This window comes from Microplitis mediator, chromosome 1 (genome assembly GCF_029852145.1).
Source record: "Microplitis mediator isolate UGA2020A chromosome 1, iyMicMedi2.1, whole genome shotgun sequence".
Taxonomy (NCBI): domain Eukaryota; kingdom Metazoa; phylum Arthropoda; class Insecta; order Hymenoptera; family Braconidae; genus Microplitis; species Microplitis mediator.
In genome coordinates this window covers 10,368,031-10,393,571 of record NC_079969.1, presented here as the reverse complement: position 1 = coordinate 10,393,571, position 25,541 = coordinate 10,368,031, and the positions used below count along the sequence as shown (strand labels likewise).

Sequence of the window (25,541 nt, the reverse complement as noted above, 5' to 3'; positions counted from 1 at the left end):
TGTAAGTGCGTTTAATAAAATGCACCGACTAATAGAGGTAATAGAAAAGGTGATTACCACGGCGCCGTAATATTTCGCGTAGCCTATAACGAATAACTTTGGATTTACGAGACGACTCGAGATATACTGATGGTCATTCATAATGTGAAATACCCGACGGCTTTTTCATACCTCCTCCGCACACCCAGAGAGAAAAGACTTTTGATAGGGTTTGTAATAACAGAATTACCATTTTATTGTTTATGATATGAATTATATAATATAATGCGTTGCATAATACGCTTAATAAATTCACACTTTATTTTTATTTTCACTTGGCTGAATAATAAATTTAAGTTCGTCGGCTGCTTCCAGGGAAATAAATTCAGGGTAAAATAGGTCACAAAAAATAAAAACCTTCGATAAAAATTGCTGTAACTCCGGTTGTAAATATCGTATGGAAATGAAAAAAAATTTAATTTAAAGCTCTAAGTATTTACACTAAAATAATCTTCGTAATTTTCATCGAAAAAATTTTTTTAAAAACACTTGGTGTCGAATAGTAAAACTTTGAAAATATTGTAGAAATTATTTGAAGGCTTATTATTGGATAGGGATTCAAAAGCTTAGTTTCAGATTAAAAATTAAAGATTAAATTAAAAATATTTATAAAATAACCCATGATAAAAACAAAATATCAACTTACATGCTCGGCTACGTAAGTCCCAAATTTTGAGCGTCCGATCATGGCTGCCGGTGACGACTTTTGAAGGCTCTCCCAGAAATTTAGCTGCCAGAACTTTAGCACAGTGTCCAGTCAGTGTATGCTGTAACAAAAGAAAAAAAAAACAAAATAAAGTTATTTTTGTCTGTTCAAAGCGAGAGTGCGAAGCATAAAAATGGTCTATAATAATAGTGATGATAAAAATTAACATTGCAATTGAGTAAAAATAATAACTGAGAGATCTCTCAGTCTCTTTGGACTCGTTAGTGTTGAAGCGAAATAATAGCTATGTGAAAATAATAAAAACTGCATTGCGCAACTCAGTAAATTGTAATTGACTACGTCAAGTAGTACGAGAGGAGAACCCACGGAAAGTTTTATGAGCTCATTGAACTTATTCCGGGCGGTACAACTCTTGACGTGCTCTATTCCCTCTTATTGTTGCTTCTGCTTCTGCTTCTACTTCTGCTCTTGCTCATATTCTTGTTCCTGTTCCTGATTCTCTCTGCTTTCATTCCCGATTTGACTCCTGTTCAGGCAACCGAGGATTCAACTCACGACAAAAATTAAATTGCCAAGACAGAACTTGAAACAAAACGAAGATAAAATTATCCAACAGGTTGCCGATTGTTAAAAGTAACCGGACTATATTTAGTGGGTTCCATCTTCCATCCGGGGTAGGAAGAATAAAAACCCGGTGGCCGTCTAAAATATTTATCAGCTGGACTGTAGGTACTCGAGTACTAGGTATTCCTATGACGGCTGGTGGCTAACTTTTCGCCACGATTCGTTAGCTTGGAAAAAGTTTCGACTTTTTACCTCACCCATCCAACTACCCCAGGTCAGACTCTCAACACTCTGGGACCAGAGTCTATAGGATGCAGTTAAAACTTTTATCTTCCATCCAAGCTTGTCTCACTGGTTCGCCGACGTGTACAAAATAACTGATGAAAAATCGCCTTAGGTTAGTATCGTGGCTTGCATCACCTTTTCTAATTCTTCCGTCTCCACTGGTTCTATTACGACTACTACTACTACTACTACTACTACTACTACTACTACTACTTCGGCTTCTGCTTCTGCTTCTACTTATGCTTATACTGCTGTTGGTACTCTTGCTCCCGCTGCTAACTGATGATGCCCACCACCAGTGGCTACCTTTACACCCATTCATCATCCCGACAAGAGCTACACCGAGATTATATTCGTTTTAATGTTCCTCACTACAATACAACAACGAGCTTTAATTAATGTCACGGCTTTTTCCAAAACCTATTCATGTATTTTTTTAAAATTTTATCTCGTTTTTTTTTATACTTCAAAAAATCATAATTCTGGTACCTAATTACCCTAGAAGCTTTATCATGAGCATAAAATTACCGTCATTAAATTTACTACAAAAAGTATAACCCCAAATTTTTTCATATTCTTATTACTTTTCAAAATATCTTAGCTCTGAGATTTTCTGAATACTTTTTACATGAAAAAAAAAAAGAAATTTATTAGTCAAAAAATGGATTTGAAAAAATAAAATAAAATTAATTAAATGGCTCACTTTAGCTTGTTTCCATATTTATATTTATTAAAAAAATGATGAGAGAATTTTCATCATGTCGGTGGGGTTTTCATCCAATCTCTTTAGTTAGACGGCAACTAGCGTACTTCATTTCACCTCCGACTGAAAAGATGTAGAGGAGGAAAAGGAGTAAAAGAGTAAAAAAATGTTAAATAAAATAAAACCCCCCAACCTCAGAGTAGTTACGGATGTTAGGTAAAGCACGGAAGAGTGTTTCTTCTTTTGAAAAACGTTCTAATGAAAATTAATGGCTGGAAACTTTTGCTAAACCCCTCGCCACTATTTCTCTTACTCTTACTCACACTCTTATCCTTTCTCCTTCCTTTCTCCTCCTGCTCCTGTTTCTGCCTGCTCCTTCTTTTACTTCTCCTTCGACTCTTCTCTACACCCTTGCAGAGTTTTCTTTTCCACCCTAAGACTTCTGCAGGCACCTCATCACCCAAAGAGCATCTTAGTGATGCATATGCCCAGACACTAGATCCCAGACTCCAGACTCGAGACAACCAAGACCATATGGCCAATCTGTTTAACTTTACTTTTAAGTTTTAAAGAATAAAATCCATTTACTATTCACCAGTTGTCATTTATCACTGGCTATCAAACTCGTGCTCTGCTTATGTAACAACCATTTATTCGTCGGTTTAGAAAATTCAATGCAAAAATATTTAAAATTTCTAATATATTTTTTCAAAAGTGGATATGAGGAAGTGAGTAAAATTCCCGATATCTAATTGGCTCGGCGCCATCTTATGCTATCTGTTGCTTGTCTCGGTTTCACCAATGCCAGCAAGACGAAAAATTTTACGAATTTAATCGGAAATCCGTGATACGATCCTCTCGGAAATTTGCGCTACATTTTTTTTTTTTTTTTTTTTTACTAATCCCATTTATTTTCGATGAGATAAATTTAATACCATTAAATAAAAAGATTTTTTTTTACTTATGTAGAATATTAATATTTCCCATTATTATAATTTTTGCCTGCTAAATTTTTTTTTAAATTTATAATGTCATAAAAAGTTTTTTTTTATGACATCAACTGCTATTTATATGACCTTACCTCATAAAATAATTTATTTAAATTACTAATTATAAAAATGAACATTCCAATTTCTAATCAAACCCCATTAAGATAATTAATCCTCCCTACGCACCATCAATATTAAATTTAAATGACGGTAATAAAAATTTTAATAAATTATGCCATAGAAAATAATTAAATTTCGATGTAAATAAATTTATAAATATTAATATCAATGAAAAATAATCTAATAAACAGGTCGAAGATTAAACATATATATATATATATACATCTAAAAAATATAGTAGCGTGTATCACACATGTTGTAATCGTAAATAATAACCATTAGCGCCATCAACCAGATCGTTTTTAATCCGGAAGGTATTAGCTTTATAAATAAAGATTAAATGTGTAATCAATATATGATTATTAAATATAATAGCTACAGCTACAGACATAGCTACAGCAACATTCATTCTTGAATTCATATCCTATTCTCATTTAATACCATACTTTTATTATTTATTAATTATAATTATAAGATGAATCATAAGAAGTAGAGCCAGCGGTAGATAGAGTTAGAGCTAGAGGTTAACGTGATCATAAATATAAAATATTATTATTAAATAAATAATAAAACATTAAGAGGTGAATTGTGACAGATGGAAACAAACGAGTTGGGTCTTAATTAATTTTATAAAATGATAAATTGTCGTATCTCTATTCTATACTTGGGACAATACCGACCAATTGAATAAACTTTGATGCTGAGTAAATCCATAGACATATATTATTTAGTCGGCTAATATAATGTGTGGTGAGAAAAGGGGCTAGTGTACTGGATACTGGAGACTGGAGACTCGAATCGGATCGAGATTGGGATTGGGATTGAGATCGGGGACTGGGAAATGAAGAATAGGAACGGAGAGAGTAAATCGATCACTAGTAGAGAGAGGAGAGAAAGGACTTGATTCTCTTTCTACTGGAGGATAACTTTCGTACTCGGTGAATACCATAGTGCTGGAGATGGTTCATGTGGAAGAGAGAGAAATAGAGTAGGAGGATGAGAGAAGGCTTAAGTTTGCGGACTTGGGACTTGCGAAGATCGTTGGCGCACGAGTGGACTAACGTTGAGAGCTACCGCTCCGAGCGTAAGAGTTTCTGGGTATAGAGTAGATACTTGCTATTCTGTGCTATCTATCTTCCGAAGTTAGGTTTCAAGTAGGTGGGGGTGGGACTGAAACCAACGCGAGGTTTTAATTATTTTTGTTAATTTATGTTGGAATTATAATTAGCCCGAGGAACTTGATTTTTTAACACAAATTCAAGACAAGCTTTTTTGTTGGTACTTTTTTTAGCTAAAAAAATTACGAAGATGTTTTTGTTGTAGCTCTGATACTTTGGTAAATTTTGAAAATTTAAAATTTCCCTCCATTTTAACGATTCACGATTTTTTTCCTATATAAAATACACGCAGAATCGGCGTGCTCCCAAGTGCATTGACCGCGGTGCGACTTTTCTGCCTCGCTCTTCTACGACCTTGGCGATTCAATGCCCGCACCAGATAACTCTCCCCCTTCCTCACCTTCGCCAGATAATAGATTATTTCATACGTGTAACTAGTCGGCTAGCGCAACTGCCTCATCCTCATCCTCATCCTCATCCTTATCCTCAACCTCAGCCTCTTCCTCCTCTTTTTCTTCTTTCTCCTCTTATTCTTGCTCATACCAGTGGCTCAACAACAACAAGAACCTCCACCTCCACCACAACACGACTCTTGTGAGCTACAACCACAACAACTAGACTATTTTTTCCCTCCGCACTCTGCACACCTTACATCGGCGTTCTCTTACTTCTGCTATTCCTACTATTCTGTTATGTTACGTCTGCACCAACATCCTCTCTACTCTCTTTGAGCATGTCTCATTATCTTCCCATTACACACTTAAATTATTTATTCACATTTTTTTATTTATTTATTTTTTTTTGTTATTCTCAAAGCACCTCGAGACTATCAAAGTCAAGATGAATCTCACGAAATTCGTACTCGGCTCATTAATTTTTACAACGACTAATTATAATCGTTATTATTATTTCAATTTATTTAATTAAACCTGCGATTATAAAGTTTCAATTAAGAGCTTGTAAATAATTTAGTTGAGTTAATTTATAAATTTAAGACCGTATATTTAAATTACGTTGAAAATATCAAATTCAGGCAAAAACATATAATGAGACCTTTTTTGTAGAGCATTCAGTATCATACGTATAAATGTGAGGTAAGAGATCCAGTACTCGATCATTCGTATTTGTAAATTAGGATGGTCGTTAAAAATTAAATGTTCTCGCACCCCATAAAAAGCGGTATCAGGCGTTTTTAGCACCTGACAAAATATCCCCGACAAAATATCTCCGGACAAAATATCCCCATGAAAAGAAAGCAAAAATAGTGAAAAAAGCCAAAAAAACTGACACAAAACTGGGGATATTTTGTCGGCGATATTTTGTCAAGTGCTCAAAACGTATGGAACCATAAAAAGCTTCTTTTTAGTGAGAAAATACGTAGGGAAGTTGGTTTTTTCTTTTTGAGTAAAAAGACCACGTGCCTCAGGCCGATCAAAGTTCATTTTTCGATACAATTGCGGTTTTTTTTAAATATCTCATTAAATATGCAGATTAAAGGAAAAAATTATAGGCACCATTTTGTAGGAAATTAAATTCTTGACAAAAAAGGTCATTTTCATTTTTTTAATAAAATGTGTATGTACGAAGATATTTTACAAAAACTTTTTTAGATCTTATCAATGGAGCATTCAAAGTCTTACGAATGTTAAAAATAACGTTTTTTCTTAAGTATAGACAACTTCGTAATTCGTAACATATCAATCATTAATGCCCGTTATAGTTTCTATATATTTAGAAAAATGTTATTTTCAACATTTGTAATCCTTAAAACGCTCAATTCATCAGATCTAAAATAAATTTTTTGAAAATATTTTCATAAAAACACATTTTACAAAAAAAATGAACATGACCTTTTTTGTCAAGAATTTAGTATGACTTTTTCTTTTAATCTGCATATTCCATGAGATATTAAAAAAAAACCGCGATTGTATCGAAAAATGAACTTTGATCATGCCGAGACACGTGTTCATTTTACTTGAAAAGAAAAAACCAAATTCCCCACTTATTTTTTCACTAAAAAGCAGCTTTTTATGGGGCCTCTGAGAAAATTAAATTTTTAACTACCACCCTTTTGTATATCTGTATTTACTAAATTTTACTAAATATAGATATACAAATTCATGAAGTGATCGAGTACTAGTTCGATGATCGGGTACTAGGTCTCTTACTTTACATTTATTTACTTCCAGTCACTAAGATATCGTCCGTCGACGATAAGACTAACTATCAATTTAATATTTTAATTGATACATAAATAATTAGATATATAATCTGGCAGTTTTAATTTTGTTGACAATCTATCAATTAGGTTAAAAAGTTACTCATAATTAATTGAGTGCCAAGTGACAGGTATAAATGATAGACTTAAAAGTATTTCCCGATAAGCTAGATCGTTAATATTTTTATATCAGACCAAGATAAATAGTCCTGAATTATTATAAATAATAAATATGTACATATATATTTACTTGGTTGTTAAAATTTAAGTCTCAGTCCCAGTTACAGTTCATTCCATTCCAGTTCAGTCCAGTCCAAGTGTTAGTGTGCAGAGGTAGAGGTGGCGGCATTGAAATAGAAAATAAGACCTGAGGCACTCGAATATCTCGGGTCTCAACGGGAGAGAAATTTGCTTATCACGCGCGGCCTAACGGGACGACAGCTGTCGGAAGTACGCGGGATATACAAGAGCACACGGGGAGTTCTTTGCTCCTTTACTTTACTTGCCTGCTTATGCTATACTGTAACATGTTCTTTATTTGTATATATGGAGTGTTATGTGTAGAATAATGCGCGGAATGTCGCGATATACCTTTACACAACTTTACTATTATACATATATATATATATATACTACACTAGGCTGCTTTACACTTCAAAGGGGGCTCTGACCTTGGACATGTTGTTGTCTTACGTACATTGTACTGAGCTCCAATCCGCTCCTCGGTACTATTCAGACTCTGTACAGGTACAGGTACAGGTACAGATACTTTAAGACTTTTATTTAAAAGTCATTCGATTTCATACGACATATCTGCCATCGCTTACATAACCATATATTATTATTATTTGTTAAAAATTTATTTTAGCTGAATAAAATACTAAATTTTTTCTTTTTTTTTCAATTCGTGTAATTTTTAAAAATTAATACTCTGATTTTTACCGAGTACTTGAAATTTAAAGGAAATAATTACCATTAAGATTGAAAGTACACGGAGAAAACGAGTCTCGAAAATATTTTAATATTTAATATATTTAAGTAAGAAATACTATGCAAATCAATGAGTGATTACTTTTGCTATTTATTACTAAATGTATAGTAAAAATGACAAAACAGTAATTAATACTATATGTTTGTTTGAAAAATTGCTATATCATTACTTTCATTACTAATTTATTTGTATTCTTTATTAATCGAACAGCAAAGCTTATAAAGAAAATATTAAATTTTTACTAAACGTTTAATACTACATTTATAATACGATTCAACGATTTTTTACTCTCTAAAAATATAAAAATTAACTCAAAATATGCATTGAATACCCAACTGTATACAAAAATTACAATCTGTTTAGTAACTTCTGTAAACTAGATGAATAGCGTCGTATTAAGTATTGCACAGCAACTAAAAATTACTAAACGGCTTGTAAATTTTCCGAAGCAGATCGATAAAATTAAAAGTTGGTGGAGATAGCATAGACAAATATGTATTACAAGTTCAGAAACCTTTGTCCAAAGGAGACATCGGAACGTCAGACATAAGAAAGGACTCGCGCACGGAAGATCAGGGTTTGAATCTCGGTTAAAACAAGTGATTTTTTAAAAATAAAAATCGACACCAACACCAATACAGATCACATTAATAATAATTATAATAAAGCTAATAACAATAATAATAAAAAGTCGAAAAACTATTAAAAATTTAATTTTATTTGTTTCAATTCTAATATAGAAAAATTTACTAAACGGGATAGTAAAATTTACTAAATATATAGTCAAATTTACTTATGCAGTTTATATTTAATTCCATATTTAAATAATGAAAATAACTAAATATTACTAAAACTTAAATTCTCAAGAAAGTAAAAGTTGCACAATTTCAATAGCGTTTTAAGATGACAATATCAATTTAGTTATTTTAACTCACATTTTTAAGTACACGGAGAGAATTTAATTATTGTATCTACTATACAAAAATTGTAATTTTAACCATCTAAAATGGTAATAACATTTTTCAGTGGTTATAATGATCAGTATTACAATTGAAAATGATAACAGTTACAATTGATGATGGTAACGGTTACTATCGAAGATGCTAATTGTAATTATTAAAAATTATAATTGTTACAATAGAAGATGGTAACTCTTACCATTCAAAGTTGTAAAAATTCTCAACTAAGAATGTGTGTGTGCTCGCGTGAGTGTGTGCATGAGTGCGCCCGCGCGTGTGTGTGCATATGTACGTGCGTGGGTATATGTGTGCGCTTGTGTGTATATGTGGTCGCGCGGGTGTGTGCGCACCCGTGTGCATGTGTGTGTGTGCATGTTCGCGGGCGAGTGTGCGCATTTGTGCGTGCGTGTGTGCATGTGTGCGGGTAAGTGTGCGCGTGGGTGCGCATGTGTGTAGGTAAGTGTGCGCTTGTGTGCGGGTAAGTGTGCACATGTGTGCTTGTGTGGGGGTAAGTGTGCGACCCCGTAGTTATGTACATGTGGGCGTGCATGTGCACGTGCGTAAATATATGTATGCATGCGTGTGTGTGTCTGCGTGTGTGTGTGTGTGAAATTAATCACTTCCCCAGTTAATTAAATTACACATAGACAATCACACATAACAGTTATAATTTCTGGTTATCATCAATAATTGTAAACTTTATCATACAGATGGTAGACACTACCATTCAGATTGTTTATTTAATAATTTAAATGATATTATCAATCATATAATTCAGTTTAAAAATTGTACTATAACTTGATGGTAACTTTTATCATAAAATTTTCTCCGTGTACGAGTTGCTATGTTTTTTTCTCCGTGTAATAGATACTTTCTTAAGGAAATAAAATTAACTAATAAAAATTTTGCCTAACGTTGATTTCAAATCGATATTTGATGAGCTATTTTTTAAAACCATAATCCAAAAAACAATAAATAATAAATAAAATAAATGTATTATTAAAACAGTTTGTTGTAATACCGTCTGTATATACTCAATATCTTAGCAACGTAAACAGTTGTCCTAATAAAATAGCAATAACAGACTCTAAAACAAAGAAACAACTCGTGCGTGCTATACCCAGCCCGGACTGAGTCGCTGGAAGTACTGAATAAATATTGCAATCGTTTTATTCATTTTTAAATATACGATATTTACATATTATATTGCAATAAAATATTCAAACTTGCCGCCAATGGCGCCATTAATCATTGAGATGAACGCTAACGCCGCCATTTCGTTCACTAGGATTTATTGACATAATCTTAAATTTTAAAGTTTGTTTTGTGATTATGGGGGATAAAGTTGTTAATTTAAATGAAATAATAAATTATTATTATGAGATCAAATGTTATTATTATAATTTATTTACAACAGTAGACGGTATTTATTTTGTTAAATGAAGTTTTGTTTTGTGATGGCAGGTTGTCGCAAACGGCAAGGTTGGATTCGAAGGTAAGAGCTCTGCGGATCACTAGTTGACTAAGATTGACTATATATATATATATATATATATATATATATATATATATATATATATATATATAGGTTTAAGTATCTTGTGTAGTGTTGCTAAGAGTACTTTGCAATGACGTGATTGCCTGAGGGGACGTTGAACAACGAGAAAGGCAAATTCATTTGCAACGTTGTCGTATTTAAACCAGAGATAAGAGCTTATAGACTGACATATTTTAATTCAGAGCCACCTAGTGAAATTTTTTGCAAGTACAAGTTGCTACTAATAATAGACTGAAAATTTTTTCTTGGATTATGGTTTTGAAATTCGACTCTAAGAGCTATAATTTGTAGAGATATGATAAAAATTATAAGAAATAAATTTGTCTAAAATTTAATGTTTTATAAAAAAGGTCTCATTGACTTTTGACCTAAACTCAATATTTAATGAGTAATTACAATTTTCAAAGTATCTACTTGAAAATTTTTTCATTCCAAAAAAAGGTGAAAATTTCAATTATCAATATTTTAATTATAGTTTAAGATCATTGACTTTCATAGGAGTCCCTTGGAAAGAGAATTTTATTTCCTACAACTTTGGTCTCTTTGAAAAATCTCCTAAGATCTGTAGCTGTAAAGATAGAGCGTAATTTTGTTGGTTCGAGGAAAAATATAAAAAAAATGAGGAAAGCTTTTGTTGGGGACGTAAATGTTGTAAGCATATTACACAAGACGTTATTCATCAGCACACAGTTTATCAGCTCTCAAAGTCATCACATATTCATTTAGACGTCTTGCGGGAAATTTGACATTCATAGCAAGACAGACTGTCTCCGTAGTATAGCAACCGTACAGTACACGATGCATCATCTCAACCGAAAAATAACATTTTCCAGCCCGAGATTCAGCCCACAAGACGTATTGTCATTACTCTCCTTACATGACTTTCCGTCACACAACCCCGAGAAAATCACACACTTCCATCTACTCTATTCACACGTTCACACTCTTCTCGTCTTTGGATATATAGTAAGCTCGTGCATTCACACATTCGCACATTAATACATCAGGATTCAAGACGCTACATACTGTTACAACATGAATAATCTTTCTCGGTTTTAAGTGTCAGTAACAAGATTGCCTTGAAGTGAATTAATTAACTCTTGCATTCAACTCGGATTTTTATTTTTGTAAAAAAAAAATTTTCCAGGCTTTATATTGCCTCAACGTCACGCAATACAATATACATGTTGTTACCATTTATTGAGCCGGATGCTAACCTCCCAATAAAATTAAATATAATAAAACATACACATATACTCTATAAAGCTCTTGTAATCATAACTTGATAATAATGATGATAATTACTCTACTAATGAAATTCTTGTGAACTACTTTGAATTAAAATATCTACAAAACTAGTTTAGCCTCTATGGAAATAATTATTGATAACTTGTTTATAGATAATTTACTATAAAAATTATCCCTATCAATTTTACTCAAAACTCATTACTTGGTTAATTATTTTAATTTTAATAATTTTAAATAATTATCAGTAAATTTAATTAAAAATCATGCAATTTTTTCTTTTTACTTTTAATTTAAATATCTGTGGAAGTATTGAATTTATGAAAAATACGAATAAGACCTTTTTTATAATAAATTTAATGCCCTATTAAAAAAGGTCATTATTAATTTTTCTCTAAGCTCATTATTTTAATTAATATTATTACGCATAACTTTTATAAAAATTGTAAAAGCTGAGAAACTACTGAATTTATGAAAAATATATCAATGAAGACCTTTTTTTACAGGAAATTTAATTTCCTATAAAAAAGATATTATCAATTTTTTTTTATAAATTCAATATTTCATGTATTTTAATTTAATTAATACAATTAAAAAATTTATTGAAATAAACTTTAATGAATCATTTTGATAATAATGATAATAACAATGGATTAAAAATCGGAGTAGCATGACTATAGAAGACAATTGTTTCATATTTCAAAAGTTGTAGACATTTATTTTGATGACTTGTGGAATAACTATTCGCTAATTGTAATTCAAACTAACTTTTATTAGAATTCCCGTTGTTTTAGTTGTTGTTAGTTTGTATGCTTGTAGTTGGTCATGTAACAGCGGCAGAGTAGGTGGTTATAGACCAGGATGAGGATGAGGATGAGGATGAGGATGAGAATGAGAATGAGAATGAGAATAGCGTTATTAAGGGTTACGCTAAGAGATTTGCAATTAAACCGCGAGCTAACAATTGTTTAATATTTTATAAACTTTCAGTTTGTCAAAAGACTACCCGAACTAATTACGACCCGGATGCTACAATTTCGAGCCACAAATTTGTTAAAATCAACGATAGCAAGATGGTTTATTAAAATTTCCGGCTCTAGGTCGCAGATCTTTATTACCGTTCCAGTTTCTGACATTAATAAACTTTTTATTAAGTCAATAACTGCGAGGTTCCAAAAAAAAAAAATCTGTTAATTAGTATTTTTAATTACAATTAATTATTACAACAACATAATAAATTTTTTAAGTTTTAAAAACCTATGGAGCATCGATTCAAAAAAAATTTATTAAAATTCCCTAATTGCAATTCGAATAATTAAAAAACTGTAACAGTCCCCCCCCCACGAAGTAATTACACACTTCCTATTTTTCTCATCAGTCAGCTTTTAATTATTAAATTGATTTTCCAGAGGTTACATAACAATATCATTGAGTCATAAGGAGGCAAAATGGGCAGCCAAAAAATTTATAAATTAATTGATAAATAAAAAATTCTAGTGTTGACTGTTCAAAATAATTTCGTATCGATTAATAAAAATTCTTCAACAGCCTGTTACACAAACACCTTATGCTTTTACTTTTAAGCCGAGCCATGTTACCCCTCCAATAAATATATATCATAGCCTACTAAATTTACAACTTTCCGAGTCTAAAGTGAATGAATTTGTAATTTATCGACACTTTCTCCTTTCTTTTCCCAAAATCTCTCCCTCCCGTTCTTCTCCCACCACCCACTTCCTCCTCAAGTTTACGATGTTTCACAAAATCAATGGATCGTAAGCACTATATGAGACGTGAGCTTACAAAAGTACCCTTATCCCCACTTTTTAAACTTCACCCCCTTTCCGCCCACTCTCATTGTATCTAAAAAGTTGGGTTAGTGTTATATGAGATTTAAAGGTTATATAAATGACAAATAGTGAAAATAGAAGTTAACTTTTAAATTGAAAAAGATAATATTTAGTGAAATTTTAACCTTGAATTGGTTTTAATATTTCTTACACTCGATTTGATCTCACCCTTTACTGATAAATCATAATGCAACATTATTTTTTTTTTATTTTATTGAAGGAGCAGAAGCAGGCGGAGGAGAAAAGTAAGAAGGAGGCAAAGGAGGTGAAGAAAAAGACCCATGTGCTTTTTTGAGCGTAGCAATATGAGAGATAAAATATATTAAGTACAGCGTGAGTTATATTATAATTTAATATTTAATATCGATAGCCGGGGGACGCGTGGGTGATGATCTGTAACAGCTTTGAATATTGTTGCCCGAGGGTATAAAGATGGTTTGTTAATACGCACAGGAAGCACGGTTACTCAGGAATTGATTCGTCATTATTGCTTACTCATCTATTACCATTCAACCTGATATGATGCTGGATCATAATAATCAGAGACACTGAATACATCACGCCGATTATATTACTTTTAGCTATATACTATACAGCACATCACTTTAGATTTTTTATTACTACTCTTTAAATCAGTGCTCATAGCTCAAAGCTCACTGCTCTTAATATACGATACGATAATTTTCCCAGCGCCATCGGCAAACATTTTGTCAGTTGGTCGTTTCAGGTAATGAGAGTTCGGTACTTTGTTTTTCACTCACTAGAGGGTTAAGTATTGGTTTGAGAAAAAAAATTAAAGAATACTTTCTTGTAGGAACTTTAATTAACAACAAAAAAGGTCCTATTAACTTTTTATGTAAAGTCAATATTTAACGAGTCATTTAAATTTATAATGACCCGCGTAAAACCGCGGATTAAAAAAAATTCAAATCTATTATTAGCGATTTATTAATGATAATTAGAAACCAAAGGTGATCGTTGTAAAGCAAATTAAATTCTCTTTAACTCTGATCTCTTTGAAAAATTCTATTAAACCAATACGTACTAGGAAAGATACGAGCAATGTCTCGAGAGGTTTATAAAAAAAATAACCGCGTCGGATTACAGCGTCGCTAAAAAATTTTCCAAGGTGTTTTAAACCCGGGAATATGTCCTGCCAGCCAGCAAGCTGATGCTGGACAAGATGATAAATCGATTCTATTGAAGCCTGATGCGGGAAGAGAATAAGAATGTACTCGTACTCTTACTCGGCAAGATTATCCCCGAGATTCCTTTCACGCGCCTTATGTCGGCGACTATCACCAGAAGCTGAAAACACCTGAGCTGACTACACTACGTTGCTAGTTAAAAATTACCGGATTATTGCCAGAGTTCATTATACAGCCTTGTGACTAGAATCTTTCCCTCGAACCCAAGTTACGTAAATCCGAATCCGAATCCGAATCTAAATCCCAAACCATCTTTAACAGACTCCATTCAATATAAATGTAAGCCGTAATAATAAATATAATATAGCATCCAGTCAGCTACTTCCGGTTATACAATCCCGACGTGAATTCTATTACAACCATCGGCTGCAAATTTAAATTGAATAATTTTTATCAAAACAGGTTCTGTGGCCTCTTAATCTATAAGAACTTTATTAATTTTTATTTTTACTTGCTACCATTGAAATTATTCGTCTGCTACGAATGGAATTTCGATGATGTGATGTAAAAAAACGGTAAATTATTTTAAAATGCTAACCACTGGATGCCGGATGGTCGATTCTGGATGCCGGGTTCTGGTTACCGTGGGTGGGTTTGTTTATTTATTTATTTAAAATTACTAAATATTTAAGCTGGATCCTTTCTTGCTTGAAATAGCGGCTTTGTTTGGGCGGTTATTGAATAACCTGTAAAGTACCGTACGGAACAGACAATAATCCAAGGCAGATCCACTAAACACTAAATTCGTCATTAACCCAAATATTACGTAAGAGCGAATTTTAATTAGCCAACGGTAAAAGCTACGGATTTTTAAAAGATGTAAATGGTGAAATAAAAATAGCTATTTGTTGAGGCTTTGTGATGAGAACAATGCTCTTTTTGTTTTTATATTGGAAGCGAGCTGGACATTTGCCTGACCTGGTCATTGCCCAGACTAATTTGCACTAAATGTGAGATGCGAGGCTTTCAGATATTTTTAACATTCAGCCTTTTTTGTAAGGGGATTCGACGGAATTAATTGAAGATATGGCAGAAATAGCAGAAATCCCCTCGATCCAATAGACATTAAAAATTCCCTAACTATTGGAAGAATGACGCGTGATATTTTTCAAAAAATATTTCATAAATTGTCTCTACTCAAAATATGAGCAACTGATACTATCAAATAGTATTTAAGCAGCTCAATTACTAAAATTCGCATCGGAACTCGCAATTTAACGAAATAATCAATTTGGGATTTTAAAATAACGGACAATCAATTATTGGCATTAGTTTGTTATCGGATAAAACAGTAGTTTCAAGTGGATTGATCAAAATATAATGACGTGTACAATAGCTTGCAAATAATACCGAGCGTCAAACAGAAAACCCCAACCAAACAGATCATGAGCAGGCTGCGCGAAAGAGTAGTTTAATTTACAGCGTGCCCCCGAGCGAATATGTTAATCCCTGGAAAATAACCAACGAATAACAACGTCCACTGCTGATTGCGATCCGATAATAACATACAGGCTCTTCTGTTACATATATAAATATCTGCCCACTCACCCTGCACCCTTTCTCCCCATCCCCCAACAAACTAATGTACTCTTGCAGTTTTGAATAAATGATTCATTAAATGCCCCACTAAGCTTTCAATTCAACAAATAAACTAACTTTCGATTCATCCTTTTTGACAAATTATCAACTTTGGTTATCTTTTAGCCTGAAAAGAGTATTTGCATAAAAATTAATCTGTTGGTATTGGAATGCCTGAAAATTTGTCAGCTCATAGCTCATAGAAAAAAACAAAAAATATGTAAAATGTATCTATTTGTGTCGGTTAATAAAAAGAGGAATAAGTAAGAATAAGATAGTTGTAACACGAAAGCTTTGTTGAAAGCATATTCCCCTTCCCTTTACTCATAATAATCCAGTGAGTAGGATCGCCAATAATAATTCGTATGTGTTGGGTTCTAAGGTGATGTTGAGCATTCCACCTGCCAACAGCAACCGGGTATTGCTTGCCCCCCCACTGCCCCGCCTGGTTGGTATCGCCAGGAAAAGTGCCCGCACGGGTTGCAGTCCCAGCATTTCTGTGTTGGTTGTGGCCGTGAACGGGGCTCTCAAGTCCAAGGGCACCATCGCCAACAGATCCAACACACATACACTATAAAGACTGAGTACTTACAATTTACAACTCACAAGTACAATCACAACCACAACTCACAACTTACTACCTGCTTCTTACATTGTTGAACCAAGTGCACATATCGTTGATACGGTTCTAAGTGGTGCCCGATCGCGATTCACCGGTCACGAGGACCCGTTCCAGGTTTAGTTATAATCCAAATAGTCATCAGGTAGGTGTGCCGTTAAATATTTACATATTTAGACACTAAAGGTCTTGAGCTTGAGGTTGTTTACAAATTTTTGTTTGTTTGTCTGTTGTCTGCTGAACAAATGTTTGCTTTGATTGGTAGTGATTTTAAATTCAAGTGGACGAAATTGCCTTTTGATTTAGTTTTTCGGTTAAAAACTATTTGCCATCCGTTCCTGTCAATGGGTGGAATCAATTTCGGCTGTGCTTAAACTCCCTTTGAATACGGGGATACCCATAAATAATTATATCCCAGTGCACCCGATTATTAATTTAAGTATCCATCGATAAATTGTATCTGTGGGTTATACGAAATCGGTTTAACTAATAAACTGGGCGTCGAATGGATTTTTATGGCTCGAATGAATTGGATCAGCGATAAAGCCCTGGGTAATTATAAACTGGGATTATTATACTGAATTTGTTGGAAGGGTTTCAGCAAAGTTGCTTGCTGGGGAACCCACTGAGAGTGTGTTAATTTAACAAAAGATCAGCCAAGTTATTACACGGCATTGAAGGACTTAATCAGTTCTTGTAATTAATGTAATGAAAGAAAATAAAGGGGGAATATTATAACAAAGATTGTGTTGGTTAGAGATAGTAAACTCGAGGGTTGGAGAACTGACGCGAGCCGAGGGAAAGCAAAGGAGGGTGACTGAGGCTGGTTAAGGCACTTTCCTTTAGTACATTGCGGCTAACTGTTAACTTAACTTGGAAATAATTAGTCTGGATAATGGAGCTGGGGTTCTACGTTTTAACCAGTCCAAGACTCAGGAAGCACAATGTCCGTACGAGTAATGAGCTCAAACGTTATTGATTAAATAAAGTTCTTTAGGGGAAAAGGGTAAAGGTTTTTATTTGGGTAAAAAATCTCTGATGACTCGTCAAAATATACGGAGATTATTTAGTTTTTAGCTCGTTTGGAAGCATTTAATTGAAGGAACCTCGTTACGGCTCGTCATTAATCGCACGGATAACTTTTGATTTGTAGACGAGGAAGCGAGGGATGAAACTGGTGCCCGCTTTCTTGGTTATCTGTTCGAGGTAACTTTTGGGAAGATAAGGGCGCCTTGAAAGGAGTTCTGAACCAAGAGCCCGGTTGCTCTTGCTCTTGCTTTTGGTCTTGGTCTTGGTCGATCCTGGCCCTAGTTCTCTTTCCAAAGGAATTCTAGAAGGAGACTTGAGTTTAATGAAAGTTTTGGGTTTTTAGCGAGGGTGTCCGAATTGTATATGGAACAATGGCTGGGTTAATTAAGACGGGGGTTCATCTAGTTTGTATTGGTGATGATGCTTATTTTCTTTTTTTTTTTTTGCGGGTTGTTTTTATTGAGAGCCAACTCATAACCCGTTTAATAATGAGAACGACGGTGTCTTGGCTCGGGTATCAATGTGTCAATTAGCAGCTAAGACGATAAATATCTGTCAACTATCGCGTTCAGTAACGGCCTCGTAAGTTATGTTGCGCTGGATGAATTATCGCTTAGGAATATCATCTCGCGGCCTAGGCGACTCGATATAAACAGGACCGGAATGCAAGATCGATCGCATGCCATACCGATAGTAATATTTTTTTGACCTACACATTTTTATGGTGTTTTAAATTATTTTGGTAAAATTTAAAAGTTTTAAAAATTCTGCAGTATTTATTATCTGACTTAAATTAAAACTTCCGTCGAAACTATTGAGGTAGCGGAAAAAATTATGAAGACAATTTTTGCAGAGAAAAAATTTCCTAAAAAGTTGGTTAGTTTAATAAAATAACTTAGATATTTAAATATCAATAAATTAGGGGATTATTATTTTGATGACATCGATAAATAAAAAAATATAAAAAATATATTACTATGAGAAAGTATGTAGGATAATGTAGTAATTCATGTTTAATGTGACGGTGAAAAAATTTAAAGGTAAATAAAAGTAAATAAAAATGAAGTGCAAAGTGAAAAACATGAAGGGAAGTAGCTTATTTGATAACGCGTCGCCTGTAGTGGGTTGAAAAGCTCTTGAAATCGATTTATTCAAGATGTTAAATAACGAGGCGGATCTGTCGCTTTTTTCACCATCAGCGCAACTCCATTTTATTTTTCATTTTATTTATTTCCTTTAAAACTAAATACTTTTATCCACCAGACACCAGCCACCAGCCACTAGCTCTACTACCATACCAATAAATAAACTTCAATTTCATATTACGGTTTTAAATTTTCAAATTTTACCAAATAAAAGTCTTGTTATTCTCTGATATGAAATTAACACACGAGCTAGGAGCTACGACAATTCGAGGAAGATGACACTCCGACAATGACTAGAGTTAAGTATACCGCGGGTGGATCTGAATGTAGATGTAAGAGTAGACGTAGACGAGCCAGAGACAAGGACACGAGCTGGTATACTAATACAACGAAAAAAGGATGTCGTACATCTATTGGTAGCTTTATATGTATATATATATATATGTAGTAGAATAAGCGCACGACGCATCTGCATTCACCGGAATTCGTAATCTGCTGGCAGTACGTGCTGCTTTTAGAGGTGTACATCCTGTCGCGCGCGACGTCTTTTCCTACGCTTGAGTTAAATAACTGTCGTGCATGAATATTCATATTTTCAATTCTACACCCTCGAGCCACAAGGAGGCGTGTCGAGATCATGTCAAGGACGACCGAGTCTAACAAAAAATTATAAATATAAAATGTGTATTTTTTTTTTAAGAGGCCAGCACTTTTTAAAATTTTTTTTTCATTTCATCTTCTTGCAGCTTAATTATCTTTCAGGAGTTTCATTTCGGTAATTATAGAAGGGATGATAATAAAAATTCATCAACAGTATTTTGAATTAAAATTGTGGCTAAACTATCAGTGATACGGCTTTCATTATAATGACTGAATTTTTAGGAAATTTAAGTGTCTATAAAAAAGGTCTCTATCATTTTTTTTATAACTTCAATAATTTAAGAGTAATTTATACTTTTTGAAACCGACTACCCGAAAATAAAAATCTCTAAGTTCAATAATTTCTCATCATTAAATAAATAATTACGAAAATACTTGACAGTACTTAATTAACGTAAACAGTAATTGGAACTGGGTAACGAGCTTGAGTGCCCACGCGATATATCTCATATATGAGCTCGTTTACCTTAAGAAAACTATACATTAGACGCCTCTACATTTGCTACCAAGATGAGATAACTACCGCCGAGTTTGATGCCAAAGATAAAATGCCAAAGTCCTCGCACCCTCGCGATATTAATCTTATATATAAATTATCTGTCTTTTGCTTTTGCTAACGGGACTAAAGACTCAAAAAATTAATAATACAAATTTTACACTAGCATATTTCATTTTATTTTCTTTCGTACTCACTAAGTGATTATAGAGACTATTAACTATTACTTATATTCGTATTAGAGGGCTTTCGTTTATTTTTTTATTAAACATTCTGAGAAGTCATCTCAGAGTGAGCCCACGGTCCATGGGCTAGAGTTTAGTCTTTACTCTCTACTCTTTTTTCTTTCTTCACTCAGACTTTGGTCATTATCCCGGTTGTCATTAACTGCGTGAGAAAATAACATATTTGTGGGGAAAAATACCTAGCTCACCACAAACTCTGTATTTATCTCTGTCGGAAGTCATATATACAAAATATATACATATATATTTTTGCCCGGGTGTTAATAATGCCAATTGATTTTTTTTCTCAAGCGAATTTCCCAAGAGAGGGCATTTCGGTATCACTTATAATTAGTCGACAGATCGACAATTATTATATTTTTTTTTTTTTGGTTTGTTTTTTCATCTATTTATTTTCACCAACTTCACACATCTCTAATTATAGGATTACCAATGACAGAGGGGTGAAATGGGTTTACAAAAAAAAATTTCTTTTTTGCTTTAAAAATACAGTCATTCATTTTTGGAGTAAACGGAAATAAATTTACGGTAACAATTACAGTATATTATGGTGATGGCTTCCATATCGTATAGCAACAGGTTTTTTTGGAATACGAATTATTGTGACCATTCCTATCTATATGTTTCATCCCCATACGATATCAAAACCGTTCCTATAAAATTATGGTAATAACTGCTGTCATTATAGTAACCGTTCCTATATTAATATTGCAATCGTTCCCATACTATTATGGTAATCGTTACCATATACTATGATAAACGTTACCATACATAATGGTAATGATTCCCATAAGTTATAGTGAGAGTTACCATAATATTACTCTCTAAAACTGAATTCATAAAAATTAGTAAATATTCACTAATTCGGAGTAATGATCGAACCACTTACCCCAAAAAGTGATACGACTATAACTCTGAATTAGTGACTGTTCACTATTTGCTAGTGACTTTCGCTAATTTACTTTCAGAGAGTAAGATAATCGTTCCTATATTATTATGGTAAACATTACGAGGAGCGGTTACTATGATGTATAGTTTACTCCCATACGAACCTAAAATCCGTAACAATGTGGATATAGGATCTATTACTATCTAACTATGGAAACTATTCCCATGAGCATGGTAATCATTACCACACGATGAAATTATTCTCGTTTGGAATGCTATGGTGTCATAGTAAAACCGGGCCAAGATAGCCACCTAGTGGAAATTAAATACAGACAAAATTTACTATGGCCATAGTAAAATTGATAACGATTATAAGTTACTGTAAATTTTACTATGATCCTATAGCATTTCAAACAAGAATAATTTCTCTACGCATAATTCAATTATCATACGATATCGGAAGTGTTACTATAATTATAGAAATTGTTTCTATGGTTATGAAAACGTTTCCCAGAACTTATGAGCGTATATTCCATAAGTCCAAGTTTGCCAGCTCATTATAACAGAAATTAAATTCTCTATGATTTGATTCTCAAATATTTTTACTGGATTTTTGATACGTTATCTGTAATTTTAATTTTACTGGATATATGCGAATTATGAAAAAAATTGACTGATCTTAAAATTTAAATTATGGCTAAAGAATTAAATTTACATAAAAATCGTAAGAGACTTATTTTCTATAATAGTTTAACCATAATTCAAGTATTCGGTATGCAAATCAGGAAAAAAACTTCCTAGAAATTTAATCAATTTTCACATCAAAAATATGGCTAAACAATGGAGTTTGTATAAAAATCGTAAGAAACATTTTTTATAGGAAATTAGATTTTCTATAAATTTGATTTCATAAGTTTTTTTCATATCTCTAATAGTTTAGCCATAATTTAAATGTAAAGTACATAGCATACAATGTATGAAAATTCTGGTTAAATTATCATAAAAAGATTATTATTATGATTCTACAAAAAAAAAAAATGAGTAATTGGAATTTCCAAGAAAATGTTAACGAATAGTTTCAATTAGTAGTAACATTTGCATGTAAACTAAATTGGATGTACTTAAAATGATAACAATAATCATGAGCGTGTAATTTAAAAGCTACACGTGGGTTTAAAAGTTGCGATGCCTTAAATTACTCTCACCTCGACTCACACTTTCTTATTATACCATCATACACTCATACATTGTTTAAATATATATACGGGAATAAGAATAAGTAGCAGTGATTGTGTAAAACGGATGTGCGCCAGGCATAATTTTACGCGGAAACCAACTGGGAGTCAATGATTAAAAAGTGCTGTGAGAAACGATAGAGCATATATATATGAAAAAGTGGGATGAAAAATAAGTAAATAAAAGGATGAAAGAGAAAAAAAGGGTATCCGAGAAACGAGTGAGCAGTAAAGAACAGAAAACCGTAGCGATGCGAGTTGAGAACTTGGTCTTTTATTTCATGAGAGCTTTGTTGGTGTACCCAAGGGGGCTATTAACCGTTTGCAAACAATAATCGAGAACCGGAAGTTACTTATAGTCTTATCAGAATTCTTATCTTGGTTATATGAGAGTCCATTCAGTCCAGAAGTTTACTCAATGACGAGTTCATTAAATCCTCGATATCACACACTAATAAAAAATCACTTTATATTGACGTTTATTTAGATACAATATTTGTTCAATTAGAAACTTTATTCACTTGTAAAATTATTTATCGACAAATATTCCACGGTAATAAATACATCATTTAGTACCGATTCTGATCAATGATATAATTTAATTAATGACAGAGTTCATTAATTGACAAAATTTACTTAAGAAAAAAAGTTATTTGAAGACAAGTATCTTACAGCAATCAAAAGTTATGTAAAAAATATTAATTAATGTTAGCTCTTATTCATAGAAAAATTCTATTTATTCACAATAAAAATCTAATAACTAAGTCTACTACACTGTAAAAAGGAACCCTGTGTAAGTCCACGCTACCCCGGTGTGAAGGTTATCGGTGTTAAATTTAACCCCGAAAACGGTCTGTGTTAAAAAATAACAAAAATATTGTCTGGACCGTTTTTAACACACAGATTATGTTGATTTTAACACAATATTTTTTACTGTGTATACTTCGATCAGAGTCAATTTACTCCACATAATTTACACCGTTCTAACACCGCTGAATAGCACCATCACACTGGTGTAAGTTCATTTTAACACCGCACCGATGTTAAAATAAGTCTATTTTAACACCACTTTCATTAGAAGGTAATGACAAATATCACACAACAACAAAAATTTATTCATGACCGGAGCTAATGAATTAACACTTAAAAAAATTTTCGGAGTGAACGTGAATCAAATCTGGACAGAGTTTGGACTGAATGAGAAGCGGACAATTTTTATTTATTAAATCTCCTCAGAAGGGAGTTTATTTTAATGCGGATTGAAATAAAATCTACATCACTCCGAAATAACTCCGTTGAAAAAAAAACTCACTATTCACTTTGTGTATCGGATCGACTTTTTTTTTTAAACTCCAGAACTCCGAGTGACGGAGTGAATTCGGATTGAAATACAATCCGTCTTCACTCCCGATTTTTCGCAGTGTCAAAGTTGCATAAAAAAAATTATTATCCCCCAAAAATTGATCTAAAGTAACCAATTGATCTTTCTGGCAAGAACAGATCCATGAAAATTGTCGAAAAAATTAAAATCTTAACTTTTTAACCAAACGTTCATATCATAGCCATTGTCAGACGTTCATAATTAATATAAGCTCGGCACGTAGTTGACGTTTATTAAGTTTATACTCATCCGAGAAACGCACACTCTCGCACAACAAGTTACAAACATAGAGACGGTAATTTACTCTAGACTTTTTTTCAAACATAAAACACTTTTTTAGCTCCAACTAGACCATTTGTTGGTTTTTTTTTTGACCATTCTATTAGTTGCCACACCTTAATATCTTTAAACGTTATTTTAAAGTGTAATTAGGGTGGGATTCGTGGGGAAAATTTAAGAGGTGATTATTGCGAGATTGAGATCGCGTGTAATGAAGAAGTAAAAAAAAAAAAAAAGAAAGGAAACAAATGTTTTGACAGGCTCGAGTCCGAGCAGTAGTAATTATTCTTTGTAATAATACGTTAAAATCGTTTATATAAATTTTTTTAAACCTTCTTAATGGTGAGACTTGAGGTGAAATAAAACTCTGGGTATTACACGGGCAATTGAACGTGCGTGGGATTTTTTGTTTCTCTGTATACTAATATAAACATAGACTTACAGTTATATTTTAAATTATATGACCACATGATTGTATTTTCAAGTGACGGACCGCAGGAATTTAACTGTTTTTAAATAAATATATAAATAATTTGTTATTTCATATGGAATTTCGGTGATTAATTTTTTTTTAATTTGCGGTTTACTACTTTTTTTTATTTTTTAATAATAATTACACAGATTCGAATTTATTGAAACATTTTAATAATCATTCTGAAAAAAACAAAAAAAAAGTTTTTTTACAGGGTAATAATAAAAATACTTTTATTGTTAAGTCATATTTAATTAAAAAAATTTTTAATAAAGAATGGAAGTCAAAATTATTATTATTATTAATATTCATTTATTTGGCTATGAAGTCTAAGCTTCTTGCAGCCATCCATATAAAATACAATAAACACGGAAAAAAATTTCCTGTTGCTGCAACAGGAGGAATTCCTGTTGCAGCGACAGGAAATTTTTTTCCGTGTAATATAATAGCATAATGCAAAATAGTATAAAATTATCGTTTATTACAATATCATTAAATTAGCTAGTGATACTTAAAAACTGTTAAAAACACGACACACGGAACTCTTTAAATGTTAATTTATTTGTACAATTGACTGGTAGGTTGTTCCATGCCCTTATTGCACATATAATAAACGATTTATCATATTTAGCACTACGACAATTTGGTAATGCTAATAAATCTTGTCGTATATCACCTCTTCGCAGTTTTGGCTCTAAAATATAAATTTCATGACGAAATAAAGCTATGTAACCCATATGGATCGCCTTCTGTATTAAACAACAATCAAAAATTCACGCCTTGTTTTTAATGTATGCTATCCTAATTATTTATAATATGTAGTGACATGTTCGTATCTAGGGATATTAAAAATGAAACGTACAGGCATTCATTTTTCTCTGTAACTTTAATTGCTGTTATCCAGTTATATCACTATAAATCGCTGCACAATAGTCAAATATTGGCCAAATTAATGTTGCAATGAGTTTCTTTCGTACTTACAAATTAAAATAGTAGTTTA

The 25,541-nt window shown here is 32.6% G+C and overlaps 2 protein-coding genes across 3 annotated transcripts in view; one reads left to right on the top strand and one right to left on the bottom strand.

Annotated features, from left to right (window-relative positions):
• The window catches only part of LOC130677536 (autophagy-related protein 16-1-like), a 193,613-nt gene that overhangs the window by 36,266 nt on the left and 131,806 nt on the right, over positions 1-25,541 (bottom strand). For both annotated transcript variants that reach the window (XM_057484328.1, XM_057484336.1), the window contains one exon: positions 686-806. In XM_057484328.1, coding sequence (XP_057340311.1) covers positions 686-806 — 121 coding nt within the window. The remainder of the gene's footprint in view (positions 1-685; positions 807-25,541) is intronic.
• Positions 16,588-25,541, top strand: part of LOC130677521 (uncharacterized) — a 120,877-nt gene continuing 111,923 nt past the window's right edge. Inside the window, exon 1 of the mRNA XM_057484308.1 lies at positions 16,588-16,856. The gene's annotated coding sequence lies outside the window, so the exon portion shown is untranslated. The remainder of the gene's footprint in view (positions 16,857-25,541) is intronic.